At 46.4% G+C, this 14,586-nt stretch overlaps 1 protein-coding gene and 1 long non-coding RNA gene across 2 annotated transcripts; both read right to left on the bottom strand.

Annotated features, from left to right (window-relative positions):
• Window positions 1-6,727: 6,727 nt before the first annotated feature.
• Window positions 6,728-7,951, bottom strand: LOC103179611 (transmembrane protein 200A; the record flags this gene model as incomplete). Its single annotated transcript, XM_007894987.2, has 1 exon — window positions 6,728-7,951. A coding segment is annotated over one exon (1,224 nt), but the record flags the coding sequence as incomplete, so codon positions are not given.
• Window positions 7,952-7,955: 4 nt separating this feature from the next.
• LOC103179497 lies at window positions 7,956-13,956 on the bottom strand. Its single transcript, XR_487980.2, has 3 exons — window positions 13,778-13,956; window positions 12,410-12,460; window positions 7,956-8,068 (listed from the first exon to the last, which is right to left on the bottom strand). It is a non-coding gene; the product is annotated as an uncharacterized LOC103179497 (long non-coding RNA).
• Window positions 13,957-14,586: the final 630 nt, after the last annotated feature.

Raw genomic sequence — 14,586 nt, 5'->3', positions numbered from 1 at the left:
TATTACAAGGTGCACGATGTGTACATTTGAGCTGTTCAAGACTTTTTCAAACAAAAAAAGAAAACAGATGCGCACACTAATTAATCACAGCCGTCAGGGCACGGTGTATATAATAGGAGCTCACTCACTGAAGGTTACTGTTGCAAAGAGATAATAATAATAATAATAATAATCCTTGCATTTGATGTAGCGCTTTTCACGTCGGGAGGACGTCCCGGAGCGCTTCACAGAACACACTGTAAAGTGAATTGACTGTATATTTGTGGGCGAACGCGGCAGCCAATTGCGCACAGCAATGTCCCACAAACATTTGTAGATTGAAAATGACCAATTTATTATTGTTTTTGGTTTTGGAGGGATTATTATTAGGCTCTGTGTGGAGTAAGGAAACTTGCCCAAGGTTTCGCCCTCTGCCTGGAATTGAACCCAGGTCTCTCGCTTGCAAAGCGAGTGCTCTAACCACTGAGCTACAGGACTCCACAAACCTGAAAACCTGAAACCTGATCAAGGCCTGAAAACAAATGCTATTTCTTCCTTCAGTGTTAGAAAGTGGGAGCTTCTCGGTAATTCGTCAGACTTGAGGAAATCACTGAGGTTACGGTTAAAACAACAGCATCTAAAATTTACTTTCACAGGGGAATATATAGGGATTATCCAAATAAGTCTCGGAATAACATCTCACAAGGGACTTTATAAGTGAGTTACAAGATGCGTAAAAGGGAGAGATAACCCCCAAATTATGCTTTCATACGATGCCAAGGCGAGGGAATGCCAGGCCAAGGTCAATGGTTGCGAAGGGCAAATTGGGGGCAGACAGATCAGCGTTTCTTAATACGGAAGTCGATCAATACCTGGAGTGGGTTACCTGGAAGGATGGTCAAGGCTGGAAGGGACACTGCGCTCATTTTAGAATCTGCTGGTTGCTCTAATTGGAAGATGTTTGGCGCTGGTTTTACTGGAAGGGTGAGATCAGGTGGAGTGAAAAGCACATTTTCATCTCTCCTTATGCCCCCCACACACACACACACTCACCCCTCATGATCTTTTAATGGAGAAAAAAAAAAAATCCCTTAACTGATCCGCCCTTTGCTGTTTATTTTTTTTAAAAAAATGTATTTTGGCCACTTGTTTGGCCTCTACAGGTCAGCTATCCTTTTGTTCTAACTTTTCGTTGCCATCAAATTTTCATTCCAGGGGTTGGGGGGGGGGGAAACTTAGAGAGATGCCACACAGGCCATCTTTCAAATGGGTTTCCTGGCCAACAATCCCCCAAATACAGAACGTCAGTCACTCACTCGATGGCCGCCTTTGCGACGCTGCTGTGTGAAAACTGGCTGCCGTGTTTCACCCACAAAATACACAGTCACTGCACTTTACAGCATATCCTGTAAAGCAATTTGAGACATCTCCAGGATGCTATATCGAAGGCAAAGATTACTACCATTAAACTCATCCAGTGTTTGACAGTCGCTCCCGTCTGTTTCCACAAATAACTTTTTGAGTCCCATTTCTTATCAGTTTTAATATTATGCACTTCACGTGGGTTTGTTCCTTTATCAAGACCTGGGAGACTGCACCAGTCTGGATCGCACATTTTTGTTTGACTTGTGGTTGACTTCGATTCAGAGTAGAACTCGATTCCAAGCCCCTTAATTGCTTGTCCCTTCTCCAATTCCTGATTTAAATACACGTCGTCGATGCTTCAAAATTTGCTTCTCCATTTGCCAGATGAAATTAACAGATTCCAAGGACAAAGATTCCTAATTAACATTAACCTTTACGTTAATGTGCCTTTCCAAGCAATACAGTGTGTGTGTGTGTGTGTGTATATATATATATATATACACACACTGATATATCTCATGCTGTATGACCAGCAAGTTATTTCAGGCTACAGAAAATGGTATTTAACCTTTTTAGGAGCAAGTATGGAAATGTAAGATGAACCGCAAGGAATGCCAACTCGGATAATGCAGAAAGAAAATGACCAAAAGTTGCCTCCAGTCAAACATTGCTGAAAAGCATCTGCAGCGAGTTAAGGGATTTTGGGCTAAATTCAAACCGAAAATTGCTACGAAATAGATGAGGCCGAACAGAACAGTGGAGTTAGGCCAATGAGTCATCAAAGTGTTATTTTATTTAGAAATGTTTAGCTCCATGTCAGGCTCGTATATAGCTGTGTTCTGACCTGTCTGGTGCAGTAAATAGATTACTGGGGTCTGAATACAATCAAGATTTTGGGTGATTGTCAACACTGCATTTAAATAGATCGATCATTCATTTTATAGCTGCTTGTTGGACATTGCCCACAAAACACACAGTCACTGCACTTTACATATCCTATGTCCTGTACAGATTAAGAGCTTTGAGAAGCTCTTCCAACTTGAAATGTAAGGTTATTATTGAAGCGCTTTTAGACCTCTTCCCGACGTGAAAAAAAAGCGCTGCATCAATGCAAATTGCATTGAAGTATTGCTTTGCTACTGGGTTTCTCTTTTAAAGGGATATTTGATCCCTTCAGCTCATCAGAGACTGCGAATGTCAAAATCCTGGGAACACTTTGTGATCTGCGCAATACCAAAAAAAAATCTGTTTTCCTGGTGAGGGATGTCAGATTGGGAAGGTCACAATTCTCTGATCTGAGCTCCAATGCGAATAACAAACACTCCGTGATCAAGTGAGATACGCTCAGACGGAAGGTAAAACTCCCACAGTAATGTTTCAAACCCCAACTTTGGAATACAGAGCTCTCTACCACCGCCCACAACAAATTACATGTGTACAGCGCCTTTCATGTCGAGAGGATGTCCCAAGGCGCTGGACAGTCAGGGATTTGGACCCAAGCTGGAGGTTGGGATCAGGAGGGGTGGAAGGCAGAGGTAGGAGGGTGACCGAAGGCAAATGGTCAAATTGGAGGGTCTTGAGATGGGCCTTGAAGGGCCTTTGATAATGTACCAAAACCCAAATTGCACTAGTTTTACATCTGAATCACTAACTTCCTCATTGTGCTCTACTACTTGATTAACTAATCGTTGAGACGTCTAGAAGACGTGAAAAGCACTATATCAAATGCAAGGATTATTAACATTATTACTATTATTATATAGTCTGGTCAGGTCACAGTCGGTCACGAGTAAATTCACCTGACTAATGGATCAGACGCCTGACTGAGCGTGAATTTCATTTCTTGAAACCAAAGATACGAGCGTGTTTTCTGTACATTCTTGATCTGAAACATGTCCAGCTGTTTACTTCAACAAAAATGCCTGCAGTCTCGCTCTACTATAAATAGCTGATGTTTTGGAAATTTAAAGATATTTGGCCTGGCTATTAAAGATGCAAAGTTTCCACCACAGAGGACTTGGAACATTTCTCTGGCCAGAGGATGGTAGAGGAAAGGCGGCACACGACTTTCTCAAACTTTAAGATTAAAAGTGATTGAGCATTTGGTACAAAAATGCCCCTAACTATCGCAGCCCGTTCAGCTGATTAAGCTTTTCGGTGGAACAAACCACCCACCTAAGAACTAACATTTCCTAGAACAGGAAGAGCTTTCTTTCTTTCCACAGGGAGGGGGGGGTTAATCGGAAGCTCTTGGGCTCTGTCGGGACTCGGAGATAATGATTATTGCCAATTAAAATAACACTGCACAAGCAAATATTTCTTGCCTCTTGTTCCCTCCAGTTGGTGCAGTAACTTGCTTTCGCATTGAAACCGCTCGACAATATGTTTTGTTAATTACTCTCCCCCCCACGCACACCCGATCCAAACCGAATTCCTCGTCCAACTAAGATTTCCCAAATGGCAAAATAACTTCCTCTTCACTTGCACTGCACACTGTTCCTGAACAATTCACGTGACACAGGCACCATATTCACACAGTGAAGGACAACACAAAATCGCCATAAAACAGTACAACACGGAAAAAGGCCCATTCAGCCCAACAAAGCCACATCAGTGTTTATACTCCACACAAACCTCCACCCCTCATAGGAACAGGAGGAGGCCATTCAGCCCCTCGAGCCTGTTCCACCATTCTATTAGATCATGGCTGATCTGGACCTCAACTCGAGTTACCTGCCTTTGCTCCACATCGCACCTATTCACGTCTCCCTCTTGATAAGAAGCCCGGCTTGATTTCGCATCAAATGTACAAATTATAATCATTTCTGACCATTTGTTTATCTTCTCAACTCACTGAATAAAGTAAACTGTGGCGCACACATTATTTTCCCCCCTGCCAACAAAAAAAAACTGGCTGCAAAAAAAAAAAAATCATTTGCGCTTTGTTACGAAACTCAATCCAACAATAACATTTCTTGACAAACTCGTGCATTTATCAGTACCCGGTGGTGGCAACAAAGCAGCAATGGAATTAGTCAACTGAAAAACGCCTTCCATTGCCTGTGTTCGGTTTGACAACTACAAGCGCTTTGATTGACAGTGGACAGTCCTGTTGTGCAATGGACGGAACATTATATCCTCGGTTTTGTTTGGTCAGCCACGTGCCCATTGCTCTGCTTACAGGGCACCCAAACCAGACTCGAGAGTTCCACATGTTCGTTGCTCCCCCCCCTACCCATGGAGATTCCCAGTGTCTGGAATGGAATATGCACTCTCTCCTTCCAGAGGATAATAGGTGCAAGTTGCCAAGATCTGGGAACCCCCAGAGTGTGTGGTGTAAATTGTTGGGAGTTTAACGGTCTGGCAAGCTTCCGATTGCCTGACAAGATAGGGTTACCCCAACCGTTAGGGTTTAACTTGCAGGATTACCAGGAACTGAGTGATAAGAATCCCTGCTCCCAGTCTGCCCCTCGGACAATAAATTACCAGTTTGTTGCATCTTCTTATAAATATGTTACATTCAATATTCTCATCCCTGTATTTTCTCACCGTACTTACATCCAAACAAAGCAGCACAATCTCCCAGCTCTTTCAGTCGAAATCTCACATCAAGTGGCTCGATTGCACTGTTTATCCCAGTCCTCGTGATTTTTCTCTCCTCCATTTTATGAGCTCCAGTCGCTGGAAGATGTGGGAGAACAATCTGGAATAGATTTGCTTTACCGTGTATTTTTCTGAACAATGGTGACAAACAACTTTACTGGGAGAAACTGACTGCCAGTGACTCTACTGAAGGATGCTCGCTGCCTGCAGAGAGGGGGGGGGGGGGGGAAAGAATGACAAATGCACCTGTATAATTGCACATGGACAGCTGCTGAGAACTAAAACCAGAAAAAGCTGGGCACACGCACACACCCACACAGAGCAATCAATCAGCCACTGATTGAGAAAGACCCTTCAGGTGAGAATCATCTAAACTGGAACGATTGGGTTGGAGAGATGCCTTTAGGGGAGTGCGAGTGTCTGATAAGTCTTTATCTTACTGATTTCTCCTCCCCATTATGTTTCTAAACAGCCCTGTATGTGCAGCTCCTAGTTTCAGTGTTTGACAATCTGTTAACAATCCGGTTGAATGCCTCTTTGTGGTTTGGTTGGTTGGTGGTTTCCAATGTTTAACTTTGCTCTAATGTCTGTTTTTGTGGTCATCTCCTGCGTGTCTCTTACTTCCTCTTCCATCCCTCTCTATAAACACAACCCCTTCCTCTATAACACAGCCCCTACACTCAACTATTCTGGCTCCAAAGGGTGTTATCTGAAACATTTGCCTGTGTTTTGTCTTTGCCGATTATAATAATAATCCTTGCATTTGATCAAACGCCTTATCGCGTCATTCAGACGTCTCAGAGCGTTTCACAGGCTACACTGCAACGTGGAGTGACAGTATTTTGATAGACTGGTCGGTCGTGCTTTTCCACGAGCACTCCTTTCCCCTTTAATCGGAAAGATACCCTCAGTTTCCACTCGAGTACGCCTGGGTTTAATTAACACCGAACCTTGACTCACGAGCAATCTGAACCCCCAGATCGAATGCGATAGATGATAGACAAACAGCCTGGTGTTTGCTGAGACATGAAAGACATGGAGTAAAATATGGAACCCTTTATGATTTGCTTGAACAACCATATTGGGAGTATTGCCAACTGACTGACTGATTCCATCTTTCTCTAATCTGCCGCGAGACAGTAAATCAGTGTAACCACTAATCCATAAACCAAAGACCTTTCCATTGTGAACAATGTGGCCCTGAATGACTTTGGATTTGCTCTGCTCTCCTGTGATTTTGGGCTCGCTTCCCAGTCTGGCGTGAGCTGACATGACATGAACTGATCTGGGTTAAGTGCTCAAACGGGAATTGTTTGTGGGCAGCATGTTCTTGCCTTCGAGGAAGGTGAGCCTTTGGGAAGAGGGTGCCCACTGCCATCTGTCTCACAGCACGGAACTCACCGCAGTGTGAACCCTCTCGAAAAGGAATCGAGGCCTGTTAGGAGTGAGTGTGTCACCAGGAAGCAATAATAATAATGATAATAAAAATAATAATAATCCTTGCATTTGATGTAGCGCCTTATCACGTCATTGCGACGTCTCAAAGCGCTTCGCAGAACCTGCTGTGAAGCGGAGTGACCGTGAATTTTGTGGGCGAAACGCGGCAGCCGATTGCGCGCGGCAGTGTCCGAAAACAGTCGTGCATTGAGAGTGACCGATTCATCTCCCGACGACCTCGTCCTCTTGTCCTGAGCCGAAGGGAATTCCCCCAATCGCCGAGCCTTTCACAGAACGAACGCGTTACATTTCTAATCTCGCCTCCGATCGCCGAGAGTCACTGTCAGTCCTGCAAATCCCCTCTGACGTTCTGTTCCTCCCTTGCCCACTCGGGCTCCGTCTCTTCGATCAAACTGTCTGCTGAACCCTCCCGGTTTTCCAGTTTCAGGTACTTGGCTTCGTTGCTCCTGTCCAGCCGAGGCCAGCTGCGGTTTTTGCCGTCCTCTCTCTCCACGCTCACTTTGTTTCTGTCCCTTCCGAGGTCGATAGAGTTGGCGTGTCCGCAAGCGATCGGCAGGTGAAAGTCCGAGCCGCACTCCTTCCTGACCCGACCCGGGGACAAGAACCTCCCGATAAACCTGGTGGAAAATGACTTGTTCCGCAAACAGTAACCGGCCTGGGCCAATATTCCGGATACGTCTCCCGCACTCCGGATGCTGCCGGACCTGATGTAGCCGTGGTTTTGCCAGAGCTTTAGGTCCTCGGTAGAACTGGCTGCTTCCCTCTGGTCTGGTTCCACGTCCGACATCGGATCGGAGGCACTGGGAGTGTCGACGATGACGCAGTTGTTGAGTTTGATGACCGGTAAAACAGCGACGGGCGTGGAGACCCCAGGGTCAGCCCCGCCGGTCAGGAACGCGCTGAGGTTTCTCTCGCTGGAGTTGCAGGAGTCGGACTGAAGGCTGTGGAGGGAGAGGGAGGGGGAAGGCCTCTTGTGATAGACCAGCTGGGTGGTGGTTTGGTGTCTGACGGGCATGTCGGCGTCTGCCCACTGACCCGTGCCGCTCGAGTCTGAGTGACCGTGCGCCGCGCAGAGCGCTCTCTCCCCCGCGCAGCACTGCTCGAAGCATCTGAAACCAGCGTCGACGGAAAGCGTCCCGAGACCCGGTTCCATCTCCTTGCGTTCTCCGTCGGAGAGCACCATGGCCGCGGAATACATGTTCCTCTGGATAATCAGTTTGGTCTCCCTGTCCCGGTTCTCGTGGAGGATCGTGTTGGCGCAGATAAACACAAACAGCCCTATTCCCATGATCAAGGGGCCAATCAATTTCAGTTTCTCGGTCTTCAACCCGGATTGGGCTTGGGACTTTACTGCCACTTCGTTGGGCACTTTGGAATGATTGGCGATGGTCCTGGGGAACTTTTTGTGTGGCCAGTAGCCCACCACAGCGATGGCAATCCCCACCGTGACTATGAAGACACCCAGAACAATGAAGAAGCCAGAGGGAGAACGCATCCTCAGCCTCCCTTTGGTCTCTTCCTCACGTGGCTCCGAATCTTCCGGACCCGGTTCTTTAAGAGACAAAGGGCTGCCTGGCCGAGGACTGGAGCTGTCTTGGCTCATCATGGATCGGTCTTCCTCACACGTCACGGCCGTCGTCATGTTTCGTTGGTTTCAATTGCCCTTGAACAAAGGAGAGAGAAAAAAATATATAGCAAAGAGGCGGGTGCTTTAACGAAAAGAACACTGCCCAAAAGAAATCCATACCCGGAGCTCGATTCACGTAACATGTTCTCTTCTTGTTCTATTTACGCGACATTTTCGGAGTGTCCAGAATTTGACCAACGCATAAACACAGCATTAGTTTTGACCCCTTCTTTTGCGACTTTCTTGTTAAGAGCTTCAAACCTAATGCTGAATTTTACAATCTGCCAATCCTGGGCACTCTGAAACATTAGAGTGAATTCTGCACGGAATAATAATAATAATCCTTGCATTTGACACAGCGGCTTATCATGTCGTCAAGACGTCTCAAAGCGCTGCTGTAAAGAGTGACTGTATATTTTGTGGGCGAAATGCGGCAGCCAATTGTGCACAGCAGTGTCCCGCAAACAGTGGGATTGGGTGGACCAAATTATTATTCCTCCCCCGCCACAGGTGCGATGTATTTTTATCCAACTTCTGTCCACCTATTTTTATTGAATGATTGCAAGATGAAATATAACAAATTGGACGACTCCTTTAAGAAATAGTGCAACCAAAGTAAAATGTCAACTCGACCCGTTTCGATTCTAAACGTTACCACATTTGAGGCTCGATTAATACGCTTCTCTTACTCATGTGGTCTCGAGAGCTCACTCGGGCTGGTTCGGTCTCCACATCCAGTCTGCATTCCTGACCCGGTGTCAAAATCTGACAGGCGCGTTGGGAACAACCTCTGCTCAGCTGAGGGTCAAAGGACTCCTTATTCACCCATAAAACCAAGGCAGGCAAAGCCAAGCACCGGCTTGGCAAGCAAATGGAACAGGCTATTCATGCCTTCCCCCTGTTGCGAGGCCCACTATCGTGCGTGACTATTGTCCAGGAATGCAGCGTTCAACGCTGTGCTGCCAAACGGTGCTATCAACGGCAAAGCTTTACGGTTTTAGCCGGTTAGACTCCAGCGGTTACCCAAAACACACCGTGGCATCCCCAAGCCTTGGCTCTCACCAACCTGCGCCTAATACTTTCCAGAATTAGTTAAACGGGATGTGTCCCTCTGGGGAGAGAGAGAGAGCGCATTCCATTCCAACGATCTATCTCTGGAATTTCCATGTGTAGGTGGGATGCCTGGGATTCTCAGCTGGGGTTAAGCAACGGTGATGGGTTTCCTCATGTGTCAGACACCCGGTTGACCGCATGCTGTGCCTGATTTGTAATGAGAAGGGGAATTAATCAATCGGTGCTCGACTGTAAGTGAAATAAAAATTGGAAAATGCGAAAAACGCTGGAATTGAAACTGGTCTGGTACGAAATCTGCATTCGCAAGATTACTAAAACATTCACTGATGATTCTTACATCCAGGCGACTGCGCCTGTCTGACATCCGGTGAGTTGCAACCACGGGAATTGGAATATTGAAATGTTTCCCACGATTGTGGGTATGATAAGTATGGCGCCTGCTTCCCACGGTTACTAAAATTTCCGCAGTGAGTCGGAAAACTTATTTAGCGGGACGCCTTGAAAAACAAACCTTTGTTAGCGGCGATCAAACAGCCCAAACCCAGGCGGCAAATTGTCGCGTTCAGCACAAAAAGTTGAAAGGAGCAGTTTTGTTTGATAATGCTGCGCCCAAAATAATCATTGCTAATGGGCGCAATTAGTTATTAGGAGGCAAAATGGGTTGCAGATGTGCTCGGAGCACTGCGGGAGACCTGATGTCCTGGTAAAAGAGTTTGGTTTTAATGAAAAAGCATTCACGTTTCAGAATTGGAAGCCAAATGTTTAAGAGCCTCATTTTGTCAAGGGCTAATCGACTTTTTAATGCTTGCACAACCTTTCTGTTCTCATCCATCAGTGATCTCTCTTTCCTCACCCTCCGTCATGTCATGCTGTTCCCTAAAAGGGTACGACAGAAGCTATCGTGTTAATGAAACGCTTACAGGCTGAAGCAGGGACATATCAGGGGAGGAGGGGGTACCTCGTCTCCGATTTCCCCCTTCTACAAAGCATTTCACGGGATATACTGGCACGTGGTGAGACGGTGTAGTTTGGGAGCCAAATGGTCGGAGACCACATCTGCCTGTGCGGGTGTTAAAGATCCTGTGGCACTATTCGAAAAGAGAAGGGCGTTTCTCTCTCTCTCGGTTTCCTCGCCAACAAACCACCCCCCCCCCCCCGCCCGCCAAATAAAATTGGTCACTCACTCCATGGGTGTTTGTGGGACGTGGCTAACCGGCTACCACATTTGCTCACAAAACACACAGCGGCTACACTTTACAGTATATCCTATGAAGCGCTTTGGGACGCAATACTGACACGAGAGACGCTGTGTCAAATGCAAGGATTACATATTATTAAGTCTAAGGCTACCCCAGAATAATGGAAAATAATGAAATTCAGCCTTAATTTGGAAGCTGGTTTTCCGAAGTACTTAAAGAGACGGAACTGAAGAATTTGCCTTTAGGACAAGTTGCTCTCCTGTGCTAAGAATAGGTGGGACTTTGAATCTCACGAGTCTACTGATCTGAGACATTATGTACCAGAAGCCAAAGAAAATCAATTGAATCAAAGCACAGCTATTCATTCCATTGATTCACATTTTTAGTAACTTTCATTAAATCCCCACCCTTTGGGTATCAAAGGGAGCGGTAATTGGTTATCGTTAATTAAACATAAATATCACGGAGTTGGTTTGTAACGCAGGGCAGAGCGACACAATGCACACAAAGGTGGGTATTCACCTATTAAGATTCAAGCCTTTCGGTGCAAATGAAGGACCATGCCACCATGTGTCACGGGCTGACTGCTCCCCTCACATTATAAACAAAAAGGGGCCGTTTAAGTATGAATAACCCTCTTCAATCGCATAGTCTGGGGGCGGTGAGAGTGCTCGCACATTGCCCACAGCTGTGATGCTCATTATATCGCTCGGGAGGTGTTCCTGGTACCAGCATTTGATCCAGTGAGAGTGCTGACCCATGCTTATCAATTTGACAACGTATTGTTACGAACCACAGAAAGTCGCTGGTCTTTGCCCTGCCTGTGTAATTACGCTTATTGTTCATGCCTATTCCACCTGAGAGTGCTCTCCGGTGCTCATCTGGCTCCATGGCAACACAGCTGGCGACACACCTGGCCAGGGCGACTGGCACCGAGTAAAATAACCCCCTTCCAAAAATAAATTTGGTAACTCCACGGCTGTTTGTGGGACGCCGCTGTGCGCAATTTGGCTGCCGGGTTTCGCTCACAAATTATACAGTCAATTCACTTTACAGTATATTCCGTGAAGCGCTTTTGAGACGTCTCGACGATGTGATACGGCGCTGTATCAAATGCGAAGATTATTATTATTAAAACCTTTATCGTGGAGTCCCCATCACCTGAGCCAGTTAGGTTGAGAGAGAGTCCTCAGACATTTCTGATGACCGTTCAGCCTGATATAAGAGGTGTGGGCAGCACAAAGCTGAACCGGCCAAATAAGTGTGAGCAACAGAAACTTTCAGAAAGGCCCAGATTCCCTCTTCAGATAGTAATAATCTAATCTAATAACAATCCCGGCATTTGGTACAGCGCTTTATCACGTCATTGGGACATCTCAAAGAGCTTCACAGAATATACTGTCAAGTGAATTAATCAAAATCCGCGTCCTCTTGGTTTCAAGGTGAGTTCTAACCAGTACGTAACAGGACAAGAATCCTTGCATTCCGGTACAATGCCTCATCAATAGTCTCCAATAGTCCAAGACAACATTAAAATCCGTTACCTACGTCTGTGCTACAAATACGCAGTCATTACACCTGATAGCAAATTGCCTTTTAAGCACACATTAACCAGTTTCATCATTAAAGACCCGATTACAATTATTGATTGTTATTATGATTATTATGATCATTTTACGCCTGGAAAGCTGCTTTCCATTCCCACTGCTTTTAATTACCGCACCAAATTAAAGGGGGAATTAAATAGCGATTTGGCAAGTAAATTGACTACAACCACTAGAAATTGAGTAGCGTGGATGGTTTCATCTAACGACAAGATGGGCAGAAAGATGGCAAAACATCCTTTGTGGTCTGGGGCAATGCCCAGAGACACAGAAACGTACAGCACAGAAGAAGACCCTTCGGTCCATCGTGTCTACGAGCGAAAGCGATCGTTTCAGTTCCATTTTTACCTGCCCTTTCTCCCCCGCAGCTTATAATAACAACAATAATAATCCTTGCATTTGATATAGCGCCTCATCACGTCGTTCAGACGTCTCAAAGCGCTTCACGGTTTACTCCTTTCTTATGATGTAACTGGAGCGAGGAGACAGATGTTACCCACCTTCTCATCTGTCCTTCTGGACATTTTCACTGTGGATCCTGAACAGGTGGGCTGTAGTGGGGGCAAAAGAGAAAAAGATGGGGTCAGATCACTGGGGACTTCAAAGCACTACTACTTTTTTTTTGCAGGGTGGGGGCAGAAATCCCCCAAACAAAACACACACACACACACACACGCACTCAAAAAAGGAGTTAAGAATCCAAACCTCACTCAGGACACTTATGTTCAAGGGAACAGCAGAGATTGTATAGAGAGTGTAGTTTGGAGGAGTGAGTTACCACTGAGCTCAGGCGCTGTCCTGACACCAGACTCTTCCCAATTCCACCAGCACTGAATTCAACAGCTCAGACTACAGGGGCTGTCTGTCTGTCTGTCTGACTGTCTGTCTGTCTGTCTGTCTGTCTGTCTGACTGTCTGTCTGACTGTCTGTCTGTCTGTCTGTCTGTCTGACTGTCTGTCTGTCTGTCTGACTCACACACTCTGCTCTTATTGTTCTTTAGCAGCAAGAACAGCAGAGAAACCAAGGGGAGACAAGGTTAGTGCCAAAGCCCACAACACAACACACACTCAGAGACACACACACACACACTCACACACACTCACTCACTCACAGAGACACACACACTCACACACACATTCACAGACACTCTCACTCACACACACACACACACACACACTCACAGGCACAGAGACACACACACTCACTCACACACATTCACTGACACTCACAGAGACACACACACACTCACACAGAGACACACACACACACACACTCACTCACACACACATTCACAGACACTCTCACTCACACACACAGACACTCACAGGCACAGAGACACACACACTCACTCACACACATTCACTGACACTCACTCACAGACACACACACACATTCACAGACACACTCACTCACACACACAGACACACACTCACAGGCACAGAGACACATACACTCACTCACACACATTCACTGACATTCACTCACACACTCACAGAGACACACTCACACTCACAGAGACACACACTCACACACACACATTCACAGACACTCACTCACACACACACAGACACACACACTTACAGGCATAACACAGACAGACACACACACAGACAGAGAGACACACTCACACAGACACACACACACACACTCACAGAAACACACACACACACCCACAGAGCTCACTCTGCGTTGGGGCACAGAGAGTAGATGGACGATGCAATGTGCAGTGGCACTGTTTAGCGCAGATTGTCCACTCTCTGCTCCAACAATATTCTTTTAACAGCCTATTGCCACTCACTCACTCACTCACTCTCACACTCACTCACTCACTCACACACTCAGTCACTCACACACTCACACTCACTCACCCACTCTGTGTCCACTCTCCTCCACATCCGACAAGACAACAAAACAGCTGAGCTGCCAAACTCTCTCTCTCTCTCTCTCTCTCTGTGCCTCTCACCTTCTCTCTCTCCAGGGTTGGGGTTATTGCTCTCTTGGCTGTGCCTTTCCCCTTCTCTCTCTCTCTCTCTCTGTATCCCTCTCTCTCTCTCTCTCTATCCCTCTCTCTCTCTCTCTCTATCCCTCTCTCTCTCTCTCTCTATCCCTCTCTCTCTGTATCCCTCTCTCTCTATCCCTCTCTCTCTCTATCCCACCCCCAGGATCCACACTGCAAATCCCACCTCCCAAGTGTCAATCGTTGCATAGAAATAATCACCAACCACTGTCTCTCTCTGTCTCTCTCTCTCTCACTTCCCCACCTCTTTTGTGTAAAGTACAGTGTTTCCTGGTGGGATTTAAACCACACTCTCTCTCTCTCTCTCTCCTTCCCTCCCTCCTTCCCTCTCTCCTTCCTTCCCTCTCTCTCTCTCTGATCTGATGAGGGTTGGAAGAGACTAGTTTGATGCTCCTGTTTCTCTCTCTCTCTCTCTCTCTATCTCTCTTTGGGTGGGAATGTGGGGATGTGTTGGAGGGGGGGAAAGGAGGGGGAAAGAAATGGACCAGACAGGAAACTGACTGTGGGATGTCAATCACAGGGTGAAGTTGGCCTCCCATGGGTTCAGGGGCAAACCCCCTCTTTACTGACTTCCTGTGTGTGTGTGTGTCCATCTCTGTCAAGAGTTGCTTTTCGTCCCATCTCAACGCACCAAAATCTTCTCCTTCCTTCCTCCCATCT

This window comes from Callorhinchus milii, unplaced genomic scaffold (assembly GCF_018977255.1).
Source record: "Callorhinchus milii isolate IMCB2004 unplaced genomic scaffold, IMCB_Cmil_1.0 Scaffold10, whole genome shotgun sequence".
Classification (NCBI taxonomy): domain Eukaryota; kingdom Metazoa; phylum Chordata; class Chondrichthyes; order Chimaeriformes; family Callorhinchidae; genus Callorhinchus; species Callorhinchus milii.
The sequence above is the reverse complement of the archived record's forward strand: the minus strand, read 5'-3'. Positions and strand labels throughout refer to the sequence as shown.